This window comes from Podarcis erhardii (assembly GCF_964252035.2).
Source record: "Podarcis erhardii genome assembly, chromosome: 2".
NCBI classification, from domain to species: domain Eukaryota; kingdom Metazoa; phylum Chordata; class Lepidosauria; order Squamata; family Lacertidae; genus Podarcis; species Podarcis erhardii.
In genome coordinates, this window is record NC_138498.1 from 105975371 (window position 1) to 106002052 (window position 26682).

The 26682-nt window shown below is 44.5% G+C and overlaps 1 protein-coding gene across 6 annotated transcripts in view; it reads right to left on the reverse strand.

Annotated features, from left to right (window-relative positions):
* Positions 1-24848, reverse strand: part of PXK (PX domain containing serine/threonine kinase like) — a 50794-nt gene extending 25946 nt beyond the window's left edge. For 2 of the 6 annotated variants that reach the window (XM_081853122.1, XM_081853124.1), the window contains exons 1-4: positions 24545-24847; positions 9637-9687; positions 8067-8114; positions 1046-1232 (exon numbers count right to left, since the gene is read on the reverse strand). In XM_081853122.1, the coding sequence (XP_081709248.1) occupies positions 1046-1232; positions 8067-8114; positions 9637-9687; positions 24545-24646 (388 nt within the window). In that variant the 5' untranslated portion in view covers positions 24647-24847. Of the gene's footprint in view, positions 1-1045; positions 1233-8066; positions 8115-9636; positions 9688-24544 lie in introns of all 6 variants that reach the window. The other 4 variants (XM_081853121.1, XM_081853119.1, XM_081853120.1 and 1 more) reach the window with 4 other exon arrangements.
* Positions 24849-26682: the final 1834 nt, after the last annotated feature.

The following is a 26682-nucleotide window of genomic DNA, read 5'->3' on the forward strand; positions in this document are numbered from 1 at the left end:
CTTCAATGGCCTATTGAATGCTCTGGTCCTAGGTGTGCAAGACTCTTATACAATTGCTTCATGAAGGACCTATAAGCATTGGTTCAGCTGCTCCAGTGTCAAAATACAGACTTGTAAAACGATCAGCTAAAGCTCTATGGTCCAACAGGGGCATTAATCCAGTGCAACCATGTGCTAAATAAATGCTGAATTGTACTAACATTATGGGGTTGTTGTTGTTGTTTATAGAGCTCCTCACTTTAAAGTCACTTTTCTTTTTTAAACAGAGAGCTGCAGGTATAAATACTTTTGCTTTGAACTGCTCATCACTTCCTCCAGGAAATACATCAAAACTATATTGCCAGGCTGTGACATGCACCACTTTCAAGTTCCCAGTCTCCTGAATTCAAAAGATGTCTCAAGTACAGTGGTACCTCAGGGTAAGTACTTAATTCGTTCTGGAGGTCCGTACTTAACCTGAAACTGTTCTTAACCTGAAGCACCACTTTAGCTAATGGGGCCTCCAGCTGCTGCCGTGCCGCCCAAGCCCAGTTTCTGTTCTCATCCTGAAGCAAAGTTCTTAACCTGAAGCACTATTTCTGGGTTAGCGGAGTCTTTAACCTGAAGCGTATGTAACCTGAAGCGTATGCAACCAGAGGTACCACTGTATTCTGAGGCTGCAATCCTGCACTCAGTTTTAAACACTTTTACAAGGCAATCCTTTGCATGTCTACTAAGTAAGCACCAGCCTTAAGAAGAGAATTTCAGTGTCCCAAACTTGGGACCCCCTAGACTGCAGTCCATGGCAGTAAGTTCAGCTTCCCTCCACCCGTATTATCCCCTCCTCTCTTTGACAAGTATGCACAGATTTCAGTCGGAAGTCAACTGTTTCAAGCCCTTGCACTATTATGGAAGAAGGGTAACTCCTTAGGAGCTATAGTGGGCAATGTGGATTGATCCTCCAACCCCAAAAAAGGAGAAGGGTGAAGTCCTCCTGCCTTAACTGTTGGGCTGAAGGACTTTCCAATGAAAACAAGCAAAGAAATTTCCAATATAGCCTACTTACCAGTGTAGTTTACAGAGTAATTGTTTGGATCCAAAAATTTCTTGACCAATTCACAGTTGGACAGAATGTGATTGGAAGTAATTGCATTGAGATAGTTCTGGAGTCCTTTCTGTCTTTCAGCTATGAATTCACGATCCATATTCCCAATCAACTTTTTGGGAGGAAGAGGTAGACTGAGAGCAGATATCTTCAAAAACAAAAGTTGCAGAAAAGGTAGAATGTAAGAGAACTGCAGTAGTTACTATAAAAATTCCATTAAGCAGTCGGTTTCCATTCCATTAAACGGCCTCATGTACTTCCCTTCCCCCAGAGGAGCGACAGAGACTTTCACTTCTATATTTGATTAACCACTGCTTAGGGTTAGGTATGAACCCTAATCTTGGCTATACTTGGTTGAAACACGTCAGCTTCATAACCCATTGTTTGAGGTTGGCTGGTTTAAAAACCATAATTCAGATTAACCAGGGTTTATTGAGCTCAGATGAAATGCTGGTCAAAAACAGAAGCAAAAGCCCTTTTTTCTCCAAGCATTGCCAGAGGAGAAGAAGGGAAAGAGGAGCCTGCAGCTCATTCCCTTCGTGGTATGCTATAGAAAGCGATGCTTTTATCATGACATTGAAACACAACCGCTGACATGTAACTGAAATTTGGTCATTAACAAACCCAAACCAGAGGGAATTAAGCAATCCTGAGTATATACCCAGAAATACCTGAGTATGTACCCAGATTAGTTAATAATAATAATAATAATAATAATAATAAATAAATAAATAAATAAATAAATAATTTTATTTATACCCCGCCCTCCCTGGCCAGAGCCGGGCTCAAGGCGGCTAACACCAGTAAAATTACAGTAAAAACATAATGGGGGGGGGGGACCCGAATTTAAAATACAGGTAAAAATGCAATTTGAAATGCAGCCTCATTTTAAAAGTAGCCCATAGATCAAAACCATAAGGGGAGGGAAATATAAGGGTCAGACCGAGTCCAAACCAAAGGCCAGGCGGAACAGCTCTGTCTTGCAGGCCCTGCAGAAAGATGTCAAGTCCCGCAGGGCCCTAGTCTCTTGTGACAGAGTGTTCCACCAAGTTGGGGCCAGTACTGAAAAGGCCCTGGCCCTAGTTGAGACCAATCTAACCACCTTGCGACTTGGGGCCTCCAAAATGTTACAGTGGTGCCCCGCAAGACGAACGCCTTGCAAGACGGAAAACCCGCTAGACGAAAGGGTTTTCCGATTTGGAGGCGCTTCGCTAAACGAATTTCTCTATGGGGTTGCTTCGCAAGACGAAAAAATCTAGTTTTTTCGCTTCCCCCCACTTTCCTAACCCGCTAAGCCGCTTATCAGCTATTCCGCTGATAAGCCGCTTAACAGCTGATCGCTAAAAGCCGCTAGACCGCTAATAGCGCTAATCCGCTAAGCTGTCAATGGGCTTGCTTCACAAGACGAAAAAACCGCTAGACGAAGAGAATCGCGGAACGGATTCTTTTCGTCTTGCGAGGCACCACTGTATTCCTAAATACACTAAAAGGCCTGGTTTGGATGTCAAAGCACAGTTAAAACCAAACCATAGTTTAATGTGAATGAGCAGCCCACTTATGCAAGCTATTGAAATGTTCTTGCTCTGCTCGTCCCATGCTCGTACTGCTGCAGGACTGCCGAGAAACAAGGCAGAATCTGGCTTGCCATGATGTCTGAACCCAGGTTTATGGCTTCTTGCCCCCCTGCAAACACACACAAGCAGTAAGCCGAGCACAGACCTTGGCTACCTGCTCCAACCACCTGCCACAACCACCACCAGGATTCAAAAGATAGTTTTGTGTGTGTGTGTGTGTGTGTGTGTGTGTGTGTGTACACATATAGAAAGCTTTTCAGTCTCAATAATGCTGAAGTGTCTACAACAGCCTTTCTGAACCTGTGGGTCCCCAGATGTTGTTGAACTACAACTCCCATCACCCCTAGCTAGCAAGGCCAGAGCTCAGGGTTGAAGGGAGTTGTAGTCCAACAACATCTGGGGACCCACAGGTTCAGAACCACTGGTCTACAACATCCATAAATAAGCACAACAAGATAAAATATCAGCATCTCAAACATAATGACAAACAGACAACAGCAGCGGCTGGAACAATTCAATTCTCCTAGAAAGGCTGAAAAAAAGAGGACAGGTTTCACCACCTGCTGTTTTGTAGTCCTTTGCTATTAGGAGTTTGAACCATGTCCAGCAATGCCCCACCACAAGATGACCCAACATACAGAAGTTAGTGATTCTGATTAAAGCATTATAATAATCCACTAGCCAAAGAAAGTACAGTTTTAAGACTGACAGCACGGTATCTCAATGGCAAAACCTTTCTTGGGAAACAGAAAGAGGATGGACTGCGAGAGTCGTCATTTCATTTTGCAACGGAAATTACAAAACGCCTTCCCGGCCTGAACGGAATTTGATTCTTGCTCTTCATGCAAAAAGCAAAGGGTCAAAGATCCTACAGTTCCCAGGGCAAACAAGAAGTGCTAAGGTCAGAATGCACTGCTACCTATTTATGCCATCCCAGTGTTGCACAATATGTCTGCCTGCCTAAATGACATTGGCAATATTTACAATGCCAGGGCTAATAATTACAATGGAGTGGAAGTATCTCAGGTGCTTTTTTAAAAAAAAAGTTGTCTCCAAGATGAACATAATTCAAAATTTTGTATAAGACACCTAAGCAGAATCAGCATCAAGTTTAACCTGCTGGGGAGTGCAAGGTGTTGTGGGGAGCCCTAAACGGTTGCCCAACTGGTTCCCCCTTATTTTTTGTTTGTAATAATAATAATAATAATAATATTTTTTTATTTGTACCCCACCCATCTGGCTGGGTTTCCCCAGCCACTCTGGGCGGCTTCCACAGAGACCAAAAATACCCTAAAATGTCACACATTTAAAATTTCCCTGAACAGGGCTGCCTTAAGATGTCTTCTGAATGTCAGGTAGTTTTTTATCGCTTTGACATCTGATGGGAGGGTGTTCCACAGGGCGGGCACCACTACTGAGAAGGCCCTCTGCCTGGTTCCCTGTAGCTTTGCTTCTCACAATGAGGGAACCGCCAGAAGGCCCTCGGCGCTGGACCTCAGCGTCCGGGCAGAACGATAGGGGTGGAGACGCTCCTTCAGGTATACTGGGCCGAGGCCGTTTAGGGCTTTAAAGGTCAGCACCAACACTTTGAACTGTGCTCGGAAATGTACTGGGAACCAATGTAGGTCCTCCAAGACCGGTGTTATGTGGTCTCGGCGGCCACCCCCAGTCACCAGTCAAGCTGCTGCATTCTGGATTAGTTGTAGTTTCCGGGTCACCTTCAAAGGTAGCCCCACGTAGAGCGCATTGCAGTAGTCCAAGCGGGAGATAACTAGAGCATGCACCACTCTGGCGAGACAGTCCGCGGGCAAGTAGGGTCTCAGCCTGCGTACCAGGTGGAGTTGGTAAACAGCTGCCCTGGATACAGAATTGACCTGCGCCTCCATGGACAGCTGTGAGTCCAAAATGACTCCAGGCTGCGCACCTGGTCCTTCAGGGGCACAGTTACCCCATTCAGGACCAGGATTCAGTTTGTTTAAACTTGTTTTTTTTCATGTGCTGTTTTTCGAAGAATTATCAGTCCATACAGAGGAAACAGGAAGGAAGGTTCACAACATTAGTAAGTTCCATAGAATTGCTTCTTCCTTCCCCAGAAAAACTTTTGCTGAGCTCATTCACTTCTCAGGCAGTGATTTACTATCACCATCCTGCTGAACTGACACATATATTACAGTCTGCTTTGCAATGAAGACTTCGGCTTGTCAAACAGATTTTTTTCTTCTTTTTTTAATCTACTGCCATTACTGTTTTAACCAGTGGTTAAATTGCTGGTTTTATCTTCTTTTGTGTTTTATAGGACTGAGCTACGCTGTATTTTATCCTGTTCGTTGTTATAACTGCCTTGAGCCACAGTGTGTCAAAAGACAGGATATGAATGTAAATAAAGTGATCCTTGAATCTGAAAATGCCCAGTGCTGATCTTTAAAACCACCCTGGAGATAGCAGTACTTTTGAAATACAAACCATCTCTTCACATCAGTATAGAAAAAGAATCAATATTTGTTATATATATGAAATCCATTTAAAGGACTTAAATTAAATGGACTTCTCTCCAATAGTCTATTGTACTGAAAATTTGGTACACCACACACAGAGAACAGGCACAAGGTAGTCATTGTAGTTCTACTGGCTTGTTTTGTTGGAATCATCAGGGTAGGACTTTGCCGAATGAGGAGAGCCCCCAAACACAGCACAGCTGGTTTACTACGTTTTGAAGCAATGTGAAATAATACTTAATTTCCCCCTAAAGGAGGAGGGACCAATAAGATCATAATGCCTTGCTGCCAAAATTACTTAACTGTGCCATTTGTTTTGCATATTACCGTCCATGAGAATGCCTTAACAGAATTCTTGCTCCATTTGTATCTCACAGAGAATGCGAGAGGAGCAAAAGGGTCTGCTGAAACCCACTTGACAAAATTCTGCAATCACTAACTTCCCTCTTCTGCCTAGAAGTCACTGAACAGTTCTTTAACATACATCCTCTTCCCCTGTACTTTCCCACGCACACTTAAAAAGAATTCAATGTTCTGGGAAAGCACAAGCACACAGTAGCTACAGTGTTCGAAAAATGAAGGAATGCTACTCAGCGGCAAGGAAACACATCACGCGATAAAACAGCACCAGAAAGTACTTCGGAAAGGAACAAAACGACTGCATACACTGCATACTTTTTAAAAAAAGCACATTATGACTTCTGCTTTTGTAAGAAATAGACATTTTGACCACAGAAGATGAATCAAGTTAAACTGAGTGTCTGCCACTCTTCCCATCTTCAACAGGTTGCACAAAACATTAGTAGGAACAGGTTTTTTCCATAGAGTACTTTAGTACAGTGGTACCTTGGGTTATGAACTTAATTCGTTCTGGAGGTCCGTTCTTAACCTGAAACTGTTCTTAACTTGAGGTACCATTTTAGCTAATGGGGGCTCCCGCTGCCGCCATCCCACCACCGCGCGATTTCTGTTCTCATCCTGAAGCGAAGTTCTTAACCCGAGGCACTATTTCTTGGTTAGTGGAGTCTGTAACCTGAAGCGTCTGTAACCTGAAGCATCTGTAACCCGAGGTACCACTGTAGTTTGAATTAGAAGGTCTGTTTCTTCAGTCTGTACACCTTTGCCTGTTCAAACGTTTGTCTTTTCTTTAGCCTGGTTCATTTGTCTTGTTTAACTTCAGAATGTTTAACTATGGTTTAATGGATCAATGTGCTGGCAACACGCTGCTCCAAAATCCTCACTTCCCCTGCTCTTGGCTATGCCATGCAAGACAGCAACACTTTGGCTTATCAGATCGTCTGAACCTGGGGCGCAAGGTTCACGTCTCTCCAAACAAACCACACACCTGGGTATTGCCGACAGGACACGCCAAGGTTTCGTTGCGCCCGGCGTGCTGCAGCCAGGAGAAAAGCAGGGACTCTAAGCAGCAGGCCTCAGCATACCACTCACTCCCGTTAAACCACCGTTAAACATTAATTCTTGTTTAACAAAACATGCAAACACACGGCATCCATTCACATATGCAAAAGTGACTTCACAAAACACACAGTAAAGATACGGTCAGGAGCTCGTCCTACACTCGAGTAGAACCCTGGCAGAGACACATGCCCGACTGGCATGTTCCCTCCCTCCTGGTCTATCGTTTGGGAGCTTCAAAAGCTTTCTTTAACCTCAAAAATCACAGCAACCAATGCCAACAGACATTGGCACACTTAGGGATCCGCAGAGTTTGTGCAGTTGCGTAACAGACCTCAGCAACTCAGTATTTCAGCTAATCTACTTACATATAAACACATGCGGAGCACTGCAACATGGCTCCCTCTCTCTCTAGCATCAGAAAGCAAAGAAAAAAAACAAAAGGACAATAGTCCCACTTCATGGAACACAGTAACACAAACATCCAGTCTCCGTCACTTCCCACTCTGTGGAGTCAAAACATACACCGTCATGTGATAGACAAAAAGCCCATGACTGCAGCCATGGAGCAGGAATTCTAACAGATACTTGAGGAATTTGATCTTTGTGAATTCTCATATGAACTGTCTGATCCACACTTCCAGGACTAATGCGAAGATCAAAAAACTTAGCTGTCCATTGGATAACACAAGCCCACTTTGCTGCTTGAGGCAAAACAGGAAGTGCTGCCCAGTGGTTGCTGCGGTCACCAGCACTGCCATACCTGCACCTATCACTTACCCTGCCACTACTACCACACCACTTGCCCACTCTGCTGCCTCCACTACTGGGGAAGAAACAGTGCTGCCATCAGCACCAATTTCGGGTGAGATCTTGGTGATTGGGGACCGCTGAGATCTTGCCCAAAATCAGCACTGCTTCCCCACTGCTGGCACAGATGGCAGGGTGCCCACAGGGTGCCACAGCCTGAAGCAGTGGCCCCACCCCACCTAATGGTTGTGCCAGCCCTGGATTTCACACTTCCCAAATTTCCAACATGCTTCTTGGCTCAAAAAAGTATGAAAACACACTTCGAGATCCGTATATTGAATATGACTTTGAAATGCAGATTTTGGCGCAGAGCTGCTTCTTCTTCTTTTGATGCAGATTAATGCAGAAAACATGTCAAAACAGATTTGTGGCTGAGACGAGCAGAAGTGACAGGGAACAGACACAGACTGAATTCTCTAGCCCTAAATTCCAAGCACAGTGGTACCTCGGGTTAAGTACTTAAGTTCTTAACCTGAAACTGTACTTAACCTGAAGCACCACTTTAGCTAATGGGGCCTTCCGCTGCTTGCCGTGCCGCCGGAGCACTATTTCTGTTCTCATCCTGAAGCAAAGTTCTTAACCCAAGGTACTATTTCTGGGTTAGCGGAGTCTGTAACCTGAAGCGTATGTAATCCGAGGTATCACTGTAGTTTTCATACAGCAACAAAAAACAAACAAACCTCTTACCTGCAAACTATTATTCAGCAAATCGAAGTCACTGTATCTTCTTATAATCTACAAAAGCAACACATAATTAGTGGATTTGTAGTGATCCTTCTTATAACTGGGCTTACATGAAAATAAATTGTCAGCGGAGGAACATAAATAAGGGCCTAATTTTATTAAGGTTTCAATGTACAGGTGTTTCCCTTTTGAGTATTGCTGGCTTCTGTTTTAGGGAAAAATTGATCGCCCTTTCCAAAAATATTCACATCATGGAATTTGGAATTTCAGGAGGGGCTCCACGCATTAATTATTATTATTATTATTATTATTATTATTATTATTATTATTATTATTTTATACCCCGCCCATCTGGCTGAGTTTCCCCAGCCACTCTGGGCGGCTCCCAATCAAATGTTAAAAACAGTACAGCATTAAATATTAAAAACTTCCCTGAACAGGGTTGCCTTCAGATGTCTTTTAAAGATAGGATAGCTGCTTAAATGGTAATAGCGCTTCCGATTGTGGGTACAACAGCATTTCGCACAACCAGCATTCAGTGTGTGAACAACAGGCTTGTGTCTTTATGCCCCTTGGAATGCACACATTAAGAAGTCACACCCAACCAGACTTCTCCAGCTTGCATACTTGGATGTTTAAGGATGCTCACCCAAGAGCACATGCCAATAGTATGCAAGCAGACTGAAAGGAAGCAAAGAATCATATAAGCTTTTTCAGCTCGCAAGTGGGAAATCTGGCAGCTGCCCATGCCCTTCTAGGCCACACTTTTAGGGTGGGTCTCTCCCCTACATTTCTCTCTACCTTCAGAAGAGATTTGAGTCATCTCTGGTGCCTTCTATTCTAATAATAGTAATTTTTATTTATTTATTTATACCCCGCCCATCTGGCTGGGTTTCTCCAGCCACTCTGGGTGGTTCCCAACAGAATATTAAAAATAGAATCAAACACTAACAGCTTCCCTAAACAGGGCTGCCTTCAGATGTCTTCTAAAAGTCAGATAGTTGTTTATTTCCTTGACATCTGATGGGAGGGCGTTCCACAGGGAGGGCGCCACCACTGAGAAGGCCCTCTGCCTGGTTCCCTGTAACCTCAGTTCTCGCAGAGAGGAAACTGCTAGAAGGCCCTCAGTGCTGGACCTCAGCTGGCTGAGCGATGGGGGTGGAGACGCTCCTTCAGGTACTTGCTCTCTGCGCTTGCAGCATACTTTAGTATTGACTGAAATGGAGTAGGTGTGGGAAATCAGTATAAGTTTGGCTCCTTTTTACAGTCTCATGAACATGAAGAAGAAGAAGAAAGCACCACAGTGGTGCACTTTCAGGATCTAAACACTGATGCGTCTAATTTGAACCAACTGGATGAGACCAAAGAGGAATCTGCATGCAGAAAACAACATACAGGAACAATTCACCAAGCCCACATGACGCTGAATAGCTTCTTTCATCCAAAAGAAAAAAGAAAGTTGTGCGCAGAAGCATCTTGTCAGTGCTCAAATGACTAGGGAATCTTTTGCTGTGTCCCCTGTAAAATCCAATTAACAAAATGCATTTCCTTATGTCAGAGGTGAACAAGTTACCTGCCAACTGTTTTCCATGGAAATCCCTCTTTGCACACGAATGATGTATTCCTAGGAAGGAGAAGAAAACCCAATTAGAAAGCAGAGATCACAAGTGACAATTTGTCCATTTCAAACCTATTCATGCTTTTACGGTAATCTAAATCTGCCCATTTGTTGTAAGACCATGCTGCCCCCCCCCCCCGAACGTTATCTTGTGACCTTTACGGTTTTTTCAAGGCTATGCAGAGCTCTGCATTTTGCTCTCTCTTCTCTGTGCTGGCCTTTCACCCCACCTGATTTTTTCCGTTTTCCTCCATCGCATACTCTTTTATGTTTTGCATTATGCCCCACTCAATGACGGCTGCATGCCTCTCTTGTCAAACAAACGCTGAAAACAGCAAAACAAGAAACCAAGTCATCCAAACTATCTCGGCTACTGTCCTGCAGGAAGGGACCATGTTATTTCCACCTTCTGTACCAGAATACCCCCACTAACTGGAGCTATGCAAGTATCTCTATGCTAAGAGAATTACACACATTTATTAACTACTTAAGTGTTTGAAGTTTACTCAGTAAAACAAAAAGCAAGACACATCCTACCCTAAAAGAAAGAGAAGTGCTCTCCAGAGAACTAATGTAGAAGCCATTTATTTCTATACGTTATGGCCTCCTCCTTACGTCGGGGCAATCTCAGGTTGCCCATTTCATTTATTTTTCGTTTCAGATTTTAAACACAGATCCCCGGAGCACACTTGAGACTTTAATTGCAAAGAGGTACCGTATTTTTCACTCTATAGGACGCACTTTTTCCCCTTCAAAAATTGCCCCGTGACCCTCTCCCGGCTGGAGAGGTGACGCGCGGCTATGGCAGGAGCCTCCATAGCCGCGCGTCACCTCTCCAGCTGGGAGAGCGCGCGCAGGGCTAAAGAAGCCATAGCCCTGCGACCCTCTCCCGGCTGGAGAGGTGACGCACGGCTATGGCAGGATCCTCTCCGCTGCGCCTTTCCGCTGCTCCCTGACCTGCTCTTTGGGGCTGGTGGTGGGCTTCCCCCGCCAGCCCCAAAGAGAAGGTCAAAAGGAACCTGAAGCCTGGAGAGTGAGAGGGGTCGGTGCACACCGACCCCTCTCACTCTCCAGGCTTCCAAGGTAGCCGCCTGAACGGCACCTTGTTTTAGAGCGGGAAAACAAGAGGGGGAAAATTCTCCCCCTCTCTGCGCAGCGCCTCCTGCCGCTTCGCTGAAGGGGCGCTGGGCAGAGAGGGGGAGAATTTTTTTTTCTTGTTCTCCCCCCTCTAAAACAAGGTGCGTCCTATTGCCCGGTGCATCCTATGGTGCGAAAAATACGGTACACCTCTACCCAAAATTGCTCATCAATGAGTTTTTTACAGCAAGCTTTAAAGCAGCTTTATCACATGGTTATTCTGGACCCAGAGCCGAGACAGAAGAGGAGGCACAGCTGGAACAACTGCAGGGCAGGGAGGGAAATTTGCTCTCTCTCCTTGCTATACATTTGCTGCTGCTTTCTCTGCAAGAGAAGGGAGCTGTGGGATCACACACAAACACAGGCACACGGCTTTACAGCAGCTGGTCTTGACCCTGGACTTCTTGCTGGAAGGGGAGATTTAAACCAAAAGACCACTGAACATAAAAAAATATGGTTTGAGTTTTCATTCTTTTCTGCTGGCTAGTGGCTAGGAGTACAGTACAGTACAGTGGTACCTCGGGTTACATACGCTTCAGGTTACATACGCTTCAGGTTACAGACTCCGCCTAACCCAGAAATAGTACCTCGGGTTAAGAACTTTGCTTCAGGATGAGAACAGAAATCGTGCTCCGGTGGCGCGGCAGCAGCGGGAGGCCCCATTAGCTAAAGTGGTGCTTCAGGTTAAGTACAGTTTCAGGTTAAGAATGGACCTCCGGAATGAATTAAGTACTTAACCTGAGGTACCACTGTATAGTAATTTTGGGGGGAGTGGGTTTATTAGAAACATCCACTTCCTGATTACCCTACTTCATTTCAACAGTCTCATTCAGGAGGGAAAAGTAATTTTTCTTGCCGAATAAACAGGCAGTCAGAAACCCTTCCTAATCTGCTGCAAATCAGCCAGGGATCTGGCAGTAGATTCCAATCTACTTTCGGCCCACCCCTGCTGTACAACAGGCACACTTATCAGTAAACCAGCATATTTATGTAACATACTCTTTCACAAGTGGAGGCAAGCTCCCGCAAATGTAGTCTCATGAACCGCATATCCCAGCTCATCCTATGCTTCCCTGTCCCTTCAGTCTTCCAAAGCATTCCAGTCTTCGTGATAGACACCATGTTCAACCTCCCTGCTGCAAAGCAGCTGATCTGTTGTCTTGCATTCAGAGCTGAAGGAGGAGTCCAAGGCAGGAGCTAGACTGGCATACTGGCCAGTGTGGCATAATGGTTAGAGTGCTGGACTAGGACCTGGGAGGTCAGGGTTCGAATCCCCACTCAGCTCAATGGGTGACCCTGGGCCAGCCATCATCTCTTAGCCTAACCTGCCTCACAGGACTGTTGTGAGGATGAATGGGGAGGAGGAGGTCCTTGGGAGAAAAGGCAGTATATAAATGCAATCAATCAATCAATCAATCAATCGATTTTATTGCATTAGCCGTGTGGCCATAGCATAATATACATAGACATAACAACGTAAAATGGGGGGTGGGGAGGTAAAAGTAGATGTCGTCCTGGACGAATACTTTGAAAAAATGGGGATAACAAAAGTAACAGGGGATTTAGAACATCGAGTGACAGAGAAAACAAAAACAGGTTCGATTGTGCGGCATATCGACTACAGCTGTGGTATTATAGAAGAAGTTGGTGCCGCTTTCCTCTTTCCTAAGCAGGAAGTTAGCTGTCATCTCGGTAATCCAACTGTCAGAATCCTGCAGAAGAAGGGGCACTATCCAAGGCTGGATTGGGAGAAAAAGCTTGTTCACGAGAGGAGTTAGAAACCGAGATCTTTCAACTGTCCAGTTGGTACAGAAGAGCATTACATGTTCCATAGTCTCCAGCCATTTTCAGTCCCCTCAAACTATAGTCCCACGGCACAAAGCTACCCTGTATACAAAACAAAGAAATGGACAAGCCTCAGCTCCTCTCTTGCCCTGGACATACAAAAATCATTTGATACGCCTGCAGTTCTCTCTGATTCAATTCTGCCCGCTGACCAATACCGGAAATTAATTGATGCTTTTTCAACAACTTACATAACCACCACCTCGCCTACCCACCAACGCTTTTTCTCTGAATCACCTTGGTTTGACAAGGAATGCAAAGCCCTAAGAAGGCGAATTAGGAAAATGGTCAGAATCATCAAATTTTCCAACGACCCCCAAACCCATGCAGAGCTTTTAGATATTAAAAGGGCATACAGAAACATGATTTGTTGCAAGAAACAGCAACACATCCTTGAGGCTTGGTCCACTCTTCATTTGGATGTAGAGAGGCATGACTCCCGCTCCTTCTGGCGCTTAGTTAGACCTTCGGCACCATTCAATTCAGCTACCTTGATTTCCGCTGACGAATGGATCGCCTATTATTCAGCCAGTTTCGCTTCTCCAAATCATCTTACAGATCACCTTCAATCCCCGCTGGACCTCTGTTCCTGTTCTCTTAGTCCCACCTCCTCAGTAAACTTTACCTCAACCCGCATCTTCAACATCATAATGTCCATGCGAAGGAATAAGGCCCCGGGTCCAGACATGGTCCCGTTGGACCTTTTCCTGACTGATCCTCTTTGGTGGAGCAAACAGTTGACTCCTGTATTCACCGCTATCTCCTCCGCCTTAGACATCCCCAACTCCTGGAGAGAAGCTACAATAGTTCCGATTTTCAAAGGCGGCCAGCCAAACACCCCTAGAAACTATCGCCCCATCAGTTTATTATCTATTCCGGGGAAAATATTTGCCGCTGTTTTACTGGAAGAACTTCTTTCATGGGTCCATGAGAGGAACATTCTACCGCCAGAACAGATTGGCTTCCGGAAGTCAGCATCAACCATGGACCATTGTCTAACTCTCTATCACCTTGCCAGTAAATACACTGCACCAAGGCAAGGCCACCTGTTTGCCGCTTTCATGGACCTGGAGGCCGCCTTCGATTCCATTCCTAGGCAGAGATTATGGTCCAAACTTGCCCATCTGGGAATTGATCCGCACCTCCTCTCCTTAATTATTTCCCTTTATTCAAACACCACAGCTCGCGTCCGAATTAGTCCCAACGGCTCCCTTACCACTCCATTCCCAACGGCCAGGGGCGTCCGACAAGGTTGTCTCTTGGCCCCTTTACTGTTTAATCTTTATCTTCATGATGCTCTTTCCCCTTTGAAGCTAGCAACTAAGTATCCTCCTCATTTAGCAGGCCACCCCGTTGCTTCCCTTTTCTATGCAGATGATGCCATCATCTTATCCAGAACAGCTGCGGACCTAGCAAATGCAGTTAATGCATTTATCGCCTATTGTAAGGCGGAAGCTTTTAATATTAATTATAAAAAATCGAAAGTCCTCCACTTCACTCGTTCCCGCAAACTTAAGCTGGAGCCGCTTAAGATCACAGGTGGCTACTTAGAAAAGGTAAAAGCCTTTAAATATCTAGGCTTAATATTTACTTATAATCTCTCCTGGACCACCCATCTACAATCTGCCTCTCTTGCTGCAACCATGACCTCTAATGCCATTGTCCGATTCTATCACCAGAAGGGCGGCAAACACCTTCCGGCAGCAATTCAAATATTTAATGCCAAAGTTGTCCCTAAATTATTATATGGCTGCAAAGTATGGACTACAGCAATATCAGGTAACTTGGATTGCCCACTTCACATGTTTCTGAGATCTCTTTCCGGCGTCCCGAGGTGTGTCTCAGGTGCAGCCCTAAGACGTGAGTTCGCCCAGCCCTCAATTGAAAAATGAGCATGGAGTCGAGCCATTTCCTACAGCTCCCACATATTAGCATCGGATGCTCGAATTAGAGGTGGTTTCTCCAACCTGATCCTAAGAGATATTCATAATTCTCCTTGGAAAACTACAATTAATCTCAAATTCCGCTCTCTTCTCAATTTGAACCGCAATTTGCAATCAATCAATTAATCAATCAATCAATCAATCACTGCTGTGGCTTGGATTGGGGAGGGTGTTTTCTGTGTTGTGTGTGTGAGAGAGTGAGTGAGTGAGTGAGAAAAATATGAAATATGAATTTTCACCTCTATAGTATAATCATTTTTTTATATAAAAAAGTAAATTGCTTGGATACCTTTTAGGTAACAAGCAACTAATAAGTTGAATGAATATTATTATTATTATTAATCCACAGATGAGGAACTGCCAGTTTATATAGACTGGGGGCCTATTATGTAGTCTACTTAGGTAATGGTTTAATCCAGCTCTAGACTGCCTGGGTTAAAATTCCCTTATGCTTTGTTTTCTAATAAATACTGTATTGTGCAAGAGGGAATCCACATTCAATTTCCGATTTCCACACGCTGAGGAAACACACTTTTATTCAGCTAGCTATCAATAGCTCTCTCGGGGCCACAATTTGCTTATGTTTAAAAACCAGGTTTTTACTGTATCCTACAGAACGTGAAGTAGTAGCCTGCTGCGTTGAAAATAACAACACGGCCTTCAAGCCCTTGCTCACGCTGGCTGTAGGAACCGCTTGTGGGAGCTGAAAGCCAACGGCCCCCCAACAAACAGAGTCAGAGCCACCAGAAAGAAAACCAGTTTTGCTTTCTGAAGCACACACATGTACACCAAGCATTGCCGCTGTCACTGCTCAACTCTGGAGAAACTGGGGGTGGAGGGAGGGAGAGAAAGAATATAAATTACCGGTAGAACGTACAAGAAGATGCAAACAAAAGAGTAAAATCATGAACAGAAATAAACGGACAAGGTAGCTAATCCTGAAGCAGTACATTCATGCCTCGGGTTAAATGTGCTTCAGGTTGAGCGCTTCCGGGTTGCGCTCCGCAGTGACCCAGAAGTAACGGAATGCGTTACTTCCGGGTTTCGCCGCTCGCGCAGACAGTCAAAATGACGTCATGCGCATGCGCGGAAGCGGCAAATCGCGACCTGCGCAGACGCGGGTTGTGTTTGCTTCTGGATGCGAACAGGGCTCCGGAACAGCTCCTGTTCGTATCCAGAGGAACTACTGTATGTCATAAAGAGGTATTCATTTATTTATTTCATTATATATGTATATAGAAAGAGAGTGCTTGATTGTAAAAAATAATAAAATAAACCTCTATGGTAAGACAGTCTCTAAGTAGGTAAAGAAACCCAAAAAAAGTAAAGGACCCCTGGACAGTTAAGTCCAGTTAAAGGCTCATCTTGCTTCAGGCTGAGAGAGGCGGCGTTTGTCCACAGACAGCTTTCCAGGTCATGTGGCCAGCATGACTAAGCTGTTACTGGCACACAGAGGACCATGAAGGAAGCCAGAATGCACGAAAACTCTGTTTACCTTCCCGCCACAGCAGTACCTATTTATTTACTTGCACTGATATGTTTTTGGACTGCTAGGTTGGCAGGAGCTGGGACAGAGCAATGGGAGCTCACCCCGTCGTGGGGATTCGAACCGCCAACCTTCCGATTGGCAAGCCAAAGAGGCTCAGTGGTTTAGACCACAGGGCCACCCACTCTCTTAAAGCCTCGTAGACACACAGGGATTCTAGCAGCAGAGCAGCAACCACATATACAGTGGTACCTCTGGTTATGTACTTAATTTGTTCCGGAGGTCCATTCTTAACCTGAAACTGTTCTTAACCTGAAGCACCACTTTAGCTAATGGGGCCTCCTGGTGCCGCTGTGCCGCCGGAACACGATTTCTGTTCTCATCCTGAAGCAAAGTTCTTAACTCGAGGTACTATTTCTGGGTTAGCGGAGTCTGTAACCTGAAGCGTATGTAATCTGAAGCATATGTAACCCGAGGTACCACTGTATGCTCTTCTGCTCAAGGGTACAATTGGAAATTTATCACTGCACTCTCTTGACACAAATTTGCAGTTTACGCATATACCTCCTGTGCTTTATGCTTCTGGGTTGACGGTGGTGCACAGCTTAAGGACTCTAGACTAGTAGAAAACCTCTCTTTCCCTTTTCCCTTTATTGACACTCATCTCCCAATGAACCCTGACATCAAAGCAGCTTTACTCCTGTGGGGCTTTGACACTGATAATGCTGATGTAATGAGTGTAGAGAAGCAAAACAAACAAACACGCTCCCTCCGTAGGGAAAAGTATTCACCCACAAAAGCAATCCTTCCCTCAGAACGCCAGCAGAACTTTAATGCATGTAACCTGCAAAATCAGGAAATATTAAAGCATCTATTTACCATAATGTGCAGCAGTATAAACAATCATCATCGTTTTGTGAGATAGTATCTGGAGATCTGTCTTTGCTGCCTTGTTTGATCCCAAGCCAAATGCTCTCACAAAACCCAGGATGTTTTGGAACACCAGAAATATTGCTTAAGCAACACACACACCGCGCTTCAATATTTACAAAACTACAAGTACAGTTTCAACACTGCTGCAAGCCCAGAACATGAAACTGCCAAGATAGAAAGCATTACATTGCCCAATAATGCCTGTGCTTGAAGGCAGGACATTCTTAAGTATATAAAGTATGGGGGGGGGGGAGATTCCCTTCCATTCCTCATGCACCCTCCACCATCACCCGGTCAACTCAAAATTCCCCAGTTGTGTGCACTTTTTATTCTGCCTGACTCCGGTTTCCATTTGGGGAAAACAAAATGCAGGTTTAGATGCTGTTCATTCCTGCCACACTGAAAATTCCTTTTTTAAAAAGCCCTATTTTAAGGTTAGGACTCATCAGTTTTTCAACTGCTGGTTTAGGATCCACAACTGGGTTGTATACTAATCTAAAGTGGGTCACACTCACAGATATATTTCATTTTGGTTTTTTTTCAAAGAAGGAGAGTGACAGATGGAAAACAAGAGACTCTGTGTGCAGGAAAAAGGGAGGTGAAGAAAGAAGAGGAAAGGATGAAACAGAAAGGTTGAAGAATACTGATATGTACTATTACTATAGCAAAACTAGTTTAGCCATAACTTTTTTGAGTAAGATATGTCACTGGCACACAAGCCTGAGGCTTTTTCTGGCTACAGTGCCAATTTGTCAACCTGCCAGTAAAGATGTGGGATAAATATATTACCAAGAATTCTTACAATTCCAAAAGGCCTCTGGATTCCAAATTCAAATCTAGAATTTGCCTCTACTGGAACAACAGGCTTTTCTAATCCCTGCCACCACCCAAGTAATGAACCCCCCCCCCCACTACCCACCCCCCAAAAAACTACACAGAGAAATAAAAATCATTTGTTATACCACACCACTAGGTTCCACACATGTATATGGAAGATGGAGGGGGGGGGAACCTTTGGAAAGGAAAAAAAACAGGTGGCAGGGAAAGATTTAAGCATGCTTATTCCCCTCCCTGCTTCTGCACTCAGAAGAGGCCACTCCCAGATCTACTTTTCATTAAACCTACATTTCACACCCTGCTTCCAGGCCAAGAAAGCCACACCCCCCCAAGGCAGCTTGGCTGACAATTAGGAAAAATAAAACACACACAGCAAAATGAAGCAACAAAATCCGAAACAGTGCAAGTCACGAAACAGGTAAGTCAAAATGCTTTCCTACTGAGCAAGGTCTCGATCAGCATTTTAAATTCCAGAAGGGAAACAGGCAAGCAGAGCCCCTGTTGGACAAAGTCATCCCAAAGAGCAAGAAGGGACACAACAGAGGAAAGGCCTTGTGATCAACTGCCACACCTGCAACACTTCAGAAGACAAGGGCGCTCATAACAGGCTCTTTCCTACGAATAAGGCAGTGATGGCCAAACTCGGCCCTCCAGATGTTTTTGAGACTACAACTCCCACCATCCCTAGCTAACAGAACCAGTGGTGAGGGGTGATAGGAATTGTAGTCCCAAAACATCTGGAGGGCCGAGTTTGGCCACCACTGAAATAAGGCATGAGAGGGTGTACATGAGACTAAGTGCTCCTTCAGAAGTTCAGTGACTAGTGCAGACCATTTAGAACGGACCTGGACAGACAGTGTGATTATTTTATTTTATTTATTTTAATTTTGTACTGCCCTTCATCCAGCGATCACAGGGCCGTTTCGCAACACAAAAATACAAAATGAGAACACAAAATACACCATAAAAACAAAAACAAACCAATATTTCCCTTCCCACAGACACATTTAAAAGGCCACAGAATGTGAATCAACCCAATTAAGAATAAGAAAATGTATAATCTGCAACCTTCCATCATCCCCAACAAGTGGCAATGCTGGCTGGGGCTGATGGGAGTTGGAGTCCATCAACATCTGGAAGGCCTTGGGTTCCTACAGGTTACCGGTGCACATACTGCAATAGTTAGATCTGCACTTCCGCCACTCAAAAAAAAAAGAAGAGCAGCGCTATTTACCATTCAAGTTGGGAAAGGGCAGTCCTGTTCTTTTTGACCACTTGAGAGTTAAGAAGCAGAACTGGATCCAAGGGCACGCCAGAATCTGCAAATTTCTAGGACTGTTTTGAGAGACGGATAACCCGCCCCAAGGGTAACAGGCCCAATCACCATCAACTATTCAGCCTTATCTGCACTCAGCCTCTTCCAGCCCACCCAGGTAGCGTGTTGGAAAATTAGGATATTTGGGAACAATTGATTTGGAGTGACTTCCGAACACCCTGAAGCACTGTGACATTTTCTCAGTGTTCTGTCTAGTCAAAAGGGCTAGAGCGGTGGTAAAGGGAAAATGCGATTTGCCGAATAATAATAATAATAATAATAATAATAATAATAATTTATTATTTGTACCCCGTCCATCTAGCTGGGTTTCCCCAGCCACTCTGGGCGGCTTCCACAGAGACCAAAAAATCACTAAAATGTCACACATTAAAAACTTCCCTGAACAGCTTCAAGTTTCCTTGCTCCAGCTCAAGAGGATGTTACTTAAAAATGTTAATTTATAAAGGAAAATGCTTGCATCAAAGGACAGGACCTACTTCTCACTCCAGATAACAGGAAACCCAATGAAACATTGTGGCAAACTACTAAGTACAGCTATGTATCATATTCTTTCTTTAAAAATACGTCAACACACTTTTTGCCTCCTTGTGCAACTGTTTGGTCTCTGCCTCCTAACAGATGAAACAGAAGTTTAAGAATGGCCAAATACAGCTCTGAAATCACTGAGAAAGCCCAGCAGGACTCTGGACTCTTGCTTCACAGTACACATGTGATTAAAAGAACAAACCTCTATTTGAACTTTCCTCAGTGTGCATTAACAAAACGGAAATGCAAAGATAAGGTTCACAAAATTGGTTTTTTCAACTCCCACATATGAAAGACACACTATTTGGCTGGGGAAACTGCTTTTAAATGTTTGTCAATGAGAAGCTAGACCTGACTCTCCCTTTGCCAGTTTGAGCCAACCTCCCCAAAGACCCAAAGAAACCAAGGCAGAATGTCAAGACCACAAAAAACTTTGGGTTGTTTTTATGCCCTTCAGAATAAAAATAAATGTATCAGATATACTTAATGGCAAGAACTACATAGCATGTGTAAGTTTTAATAAAGTACTGTACAGTGGTACCTCAGGTTAAGTACTTAATTCGTTCTGGAGGTCCGTACTTAACCTGAAACCGTTCTTAACCTGAAGCACTACTTCAGTTCATGGGGCCTCCTGCTGCCGCCACGCCGCCAGAGCCCAATTTCTGTTCTCATCCTGAAGCAAAGTTCTTAACCTGAGGCACTATTTCTGGGTTAGCGGAGTCTTTAACCTGAAGTGTATGTAACTTGAGGTACCACTGTAGTCTTTCTAGAAGACAACCCAATCCACAACCCAGCAATAGTCAAAACCTACTCTACAACTGAACAGTGACTCATCACCTAAAGTGTGGTCAATGTAAACCATATCCAGTTCATTTCAATGGGACTACATTAGCTTAAATCCACATTTTCTGGTTTATAATCTGTAGGCCAAGGAAATAGAGGGAGGGAGGGAAGCCAAGCAGAGACACAAAATATCCATATGTCAACCAATGTCCGCATTGAAGTGAAATTACTGAATTCAGGTAGTCCAGTTTAGCCTACTAAATGAAGTAGCACTAAATATGACTCCAGCTATTTTGTTCATGTTAACAAATGAAGATAATGTAACTTGGAAACCTCAAGGAAATACTGAAAATCGTTCAATTTTCTTTAAACCTACAGTGGTGCCCCGCAAGACGAACGCCTCGCAAGACAGAAAACCCGCTAGACGAAAGGGTTTTCCGTTTTGGAGGCGCTTCGCTAAACGAATTTCTCTATGGGGTTGCTTCGCAAGACGAAAAAATCTTGCGAGTTCCCGCGGGGTTTTTTCGCTTTTCCCCCCCCTTTCCTAAGCCGCTAAGCCGCTTATCAGCTGTTCCGCTGATAAGCCACCTCTCAGCTGATCGCTAAAAGCCGCTAGACGGCTAATAGCGCTAATCCGCTAAGCCGTCAATGGGCTTGCTTCGCAAGACGAAAAAACCGCTAGACGAAGAGAATCGCGGAACGGATTAATTTCGTCTTGCGAGGCACCACTGTACTTCTGAACAGTAAGATGAGAGGAATTTCTTCTATCATCACCATGCTAGTTGGAGAGTCAAGAGAATGGGCTTGTCAAGGCAACCAAGGGATACAAAGGTGATGTGGTTTAATATAAAATCTGGTTTGTCAAGAAAATGTTGTGCAGGGTTGTTAAAATATGTGAGCCATGTGACTTAAGGCCACAAAAGGAACAGGCCTCACACATTTTCATTTGTATACTTGCCCACACGTGATATTTGTGCTTGTCATTTAAGGAGAACTCACAGCCTAAAAAGAAAAACATAGTAGATTCTTTTCCAGTATAAAAATACCTTCCTAGTTTTGAAGCAATTGTTACTTGCCAGTTATTTATGGGACCCTACTACTACAGGCTTGTAAATAGTTAGCAAAGTCTTCTTAAAACTGTCTTTGGAGGAGGGATGGGATGATGGTTAGTGCAGGTAAGTTTCTGATTTCCTTACACTGTTCATTTCTTAGTTGTAAACCTGGCTTTGTGTTACATGACCATGAAGGATAGTCAAGGCATAGCAACGAACGATACCAGAAGCTGCTGCAGAGAAGTTTTGGCAGATAAACATTAAACAGGTTGAGGGCTAAAGCAAGTTTATTCCAATATGAGGCCTGCTTAGTCCCAAATACCTATTCAAGGCCATGGCTACCCTTCTAGTCAACAGTTCTCAGTTCATTTATTATGGGGTATAAACCATATAACAATTTCTCTCGTTACACACTTAGTAAGTGTTCCATATTTCCATAACTAGAGAACTCTGCTGCAAATATGCTTTATTTATAACTACACAGGCAGAGCCATGAGGAAGCAAAAAGGCTCCTAAAGCAGGCAGCACAACTGTTGATCCTGAATTAGATTTCCAAAGAGAGCAACTGAACCTCAAAGGTGATTTACCAGTAATCCAATCCACAGTTTTATCTTCTCTCAAAACCCAAACTGAAAACTCTTTTCTCACATTGCACCATGTGCACGCACACACACGGAGTGCAGAATAATAGTGTCACCTACCCTGTAGGTAAAAGGGCCCATTCAGAAAAATAATCCATCACCGAACAATCATTCCTGCGTACTGTATTATCACGCAATTAGTTTAATGAAGGGTGATCACTACGCAGCAACAACCCACAGACATTCAAACAACTTAAAACAAAGTATGTTCCATGTAGTAAATCACTTTTGATAATAAGCTGCCTGCTCTTAGCCCCACTGCAAGTGACCAACAGTTGTTTCCTGGAAATAAAACTGATCAGAGATCATAGTCAGACAAAGGCAAAGAAACATGCATTTCTATGATTTCTTAGTATGATAAAAATCCATCTATAAGCTACAATTACCGCACTGGCTAATCTAAGCATATCACAGCATGATGCACTTCATCTGACTATGATCTCTGATCAGTTTTATTTCCAGGAAGCAACTTGCCAGTATCTAGGCTGTAATGGATCACAACATAAAGCAGGGTTGGGCTTTTAATGTTGTTTTTGCCCTTTACACTCGATAAACATAGGCATTATACCTGTGAATGCCAGGGGCAAACAAAAGGTGACTGCTACTGCCTTCATATCCTGTTGAGACCTTCCCAGAGGCAGTCTGGATGAATGGTTTCTAGTTGGATAGAAGTGTTTTCTTTCAATGCAAAACCCAAGAAGTGGGTACCTCACATCAATCTAAATAACCTCAGTTCCCCATCATGCACTAACACCACCTTCCAATCTATCCCACCATGGCAATACCGGGCATTTTACATATTGTATTGTGCAGTAGGTATCCTCTTAGTTGTATTATTATTATTATTATTATTATTATTATTATTATCATTTACTTATAATTGGCAAAAGTCATTTAGCTTTATTTTTAACTTTGTCATTATTTTGTAACACTACATGCAAAATGGGACTCTTGAATGCTGTCACGTGGTTCTGAACTGCTATAGGACGGCAGTGTGGTTTTTGCAGTATGTTCTGTCATGTCTCTCTGTTTACAAACTGCCTTGAGTACAGCAGCGTTCATTAAGGATGAAATGAAAATTAAAAGAAAAACATTCACACTAACTCCGCACCTGAACACAGCATCTAACACCAATACAGTACTCCATTTTCTGGTCACAGCTGAAATTCCACTTTGAAACAAAACACCCTCTTTCCTGAAAAACTCTTCCCTCCAATTCACAACAGTGCAATGACACTCTCCATTACTTTGCAGTCAGAAAAAAATACACTCTGCACCTACTCAGGGGCGCTGCCAACTATTCACATTTCACACTCTCTGGAGTTGTATTTTTCCGTAACATTTCACCCGACTATTCTTCTATGGCAGGAACTCAAATCAGCCAGTGTACATGGCATGTCCTTGCCTCCCGTTTTATCTTCACCAAAAACAACAAAAAACCAGAGAGAGAAGTTTGGGAGAGAAGTCCTTCAGCCTCATCCAGTGAAGTTAGTAGCAGAGTTGAGACTCAAACCCAAGTCTCCCCAGTTCTCCAGCCACTGTAACCCCTAGGCCCCACACTGTGGCTTAGTTCAGCAGATAACACCCAAGGCCTTTCCTTGCTTGTTTTAACCCAGGCACCCCCAAACTCGGGCCTCCAGACTACAATTCCCATCACCCCTGACCACTGGTCCTGTTAGCTAGGGATGATGGGAGTTGTAGTCCCAAAACGTCTGGAGGGCCAAGTTTGGGGATGCCTGTTTTAACCCATGCACCACTGTACTCAAAAACCTTGGACTTTGTTATTTTTACCCATGTACTCATCCTACGTGCCTGTTCTATAGTTTTCCCATCTTTTCAATTTCTCTCTGCCGTTGCAACTGTTCCTTCGTTTTTAGGCACAATACGAAGTGAAACAAACGAATAAAAATTACCCCCCCCCCAAAAAAAATTCAGCAACCCTAGCAGTGACAACAGACCCCCAAGGCTGACCCCTTAGCACTAACAACAGCAACAGCTGCAGAAGAAGAAGTAGTAGAGTGGCTGGGGGCAACCCAGTCGGGTGGGTGGGGTGCAAATAATAATAATAATGATGGTGATGATGATTTTCATGAAGACTTACTTTCCTCCTATTCTCCACTTTCTCCCCCATCTCCCTCCCAAGTCCTGGGGAGGAAGGGAGGCGGAGAGAGGCTCTTGCCCCCTCGAAGGACCACTTAGCCCCAGGGCACGTTGCAGCCAGCAAACCCCCGCGACCCGCCGAGCCCCCTTTCCCTTAGCCCCAGACGCCCCCCACCCACCCACCGAGCCCGGCCTGTGCGCTGCCCGCGGCGACCCCCTTCTTCCTGCCCCAGCCGTATCCATACCGTGTGCGAATGGAGGCTCTGGCTGGCCTCGATCACGGCTGTCAGCGGCGCCGTGTCGTCCAGCAGCACTTTGCCCGCCGCCGGCTTCTCCATGAAGGCCATGCCGAGCTGAAGCGGGGAGGACGGGGAAGAGAGAGCGGCGCCTCGCCCGCCAAGCCCAGAGGAGGATTTGCTGCCGCCGCCGCCGCTGCTGCTGCTGGTGGTGGTTCCGCCGTCAACACCGGAGCGAGCGCTGCCGGCCAGCGAGGCCTCCTCTGGGTCTTAAAGCCCGAAGGGCTCCCGGCCTCAGCAACTCCGGCCTGGGGAAAAAAAAAAGAGGCTGGAGCGTTACGAGAAGAGGAGGAGGAAAGAGGGAGAAGCGTGGCCAGGAGCCAGCCCCACCCCTTTCCCAGAAACCGCATCGGATCCGGTGCTACGACGCCGATTGTAGGATTTGTTGCGCTTTAAACAACCCCCAACCACAGTGGAAACGGCCTCCCTCGTTGGAAGGCTCTCCTTCCTCGGAGGCTTTCCCAGTTGGATGGCCCTCTGCCAGGCAGTGGCGGGTTTATGTAGTATAATAATAACAACAACAACAACAACAACAACAACAACAACAACAACAACAACAACAATAATAATAATAATAATAATAATAATAAACTTTTATTTGTATCCCGGCCGAGACGGGGCTCAGGGCGGCTAACATCAAATATAAACATGGATATAAAATCAAACAATAATTAAATCACCTCTTAAAAACACGTCAGGATAAAATAAAATCTGCTCAAGTTAAAGAACTTATAGCTTAGGGCCCCACTTTCTTGGTGGGCCCCAAAAAATTTAAATGGGGAAAAAAATGTGTTTCTAAAGGAACTTTTGTTACTGCCAAATGCTAATGTGTTTGCATTATTTTGTTATGAATAAAAAATCATTTTAAGTTAGAGCTTAATAATTCTTTCACTATTAATATACTTCTTAATTGTATTTCAATATTAATATACTTCTTGTATTTCAGTTCAACAATTACTTTGATAAAATACATATTTTGTTATGTGCAAATGGCTTTAGATACCTATTACGTCCATAAATTAGCATATAGCGGATATTCAACACAAAAAACAGTGACAATTTGTTGTTGACAAAGGACAGGTGGACATATAATGGGCCCCATTACCTTCAGTAGCTTTAGGGCCTCATCAAACCTAAATCCGGCCCTGCTGCCAGGGATGCTTTCATTGAAATTCCTGCATTGCATGGGGGATGGACTAGATGGCCCCTCGGGGGTCCCTTGCAAATCTACAATTCTATGATTCTATGACAAAGACAATATCTGCAGCAGATTAGGGATCAGCCAGTTTATTATGGCCTAAGCTTTGGTGGGTTTCATCAGCTGAAGTACCGGCCTCATTTGGGGGCAACTGGGCAACGAGGAAACACTGGCAACACCAGCAAGTGGGAAACACTGGCCTGCGAGCGCTGCAATTGGAGAACAGCCTTTACCAAAGGTGTCATGGGCTTTGAAGACACTCAAACTCAGGATGCAAGGGAGAAACGCGCTAAGAGGAAGGCACGCTTGGCAAACCCTCACCATGATCAACTCCCATCTGGAAACCTATGTCCCCACTGTGGAAGGACGTGTGGATCCACAATTGGCCCCCACAGTCACTTACGGACTCACTGTTAAGACCGTGTTTGTGGAAGACAATCTTACTTGGCTATGAGTGATCGCCAAAGAAGAAGAAGATGCCCATGGTTGCAGAGGGAAGAACTTGTAAATTGTAGAGTCAAATGGTGATGAAATGCGCATATATATATCTGGGACAACTCAATTAAAGCTTAAGTGGATGCAGGATGAAGCATGATGACCACTCACCACAGCATTAATGAACGGTAGATGAAAATCATCCCAGCACTGCTGGGTGGAGACCAGGGTTCAAATTGCCACTCACTGCCTTTCAGCCTAATCCAGGGGTCAGCAACCCTTGTCTTGCAGGTCCTAGCCCAACCCTCTAACCCAGGGGTCAGCAAACTTTTTCAGCAGGGGGCTGGTCCACTGTCCCTCAGACCTTGTGGGGGGCCAGACTATATTTTTTTTGGGGGGGGGAATGAACGAAGTCCTATGCCCCACAAATAACCCAGAGATGCATTTTAAATAA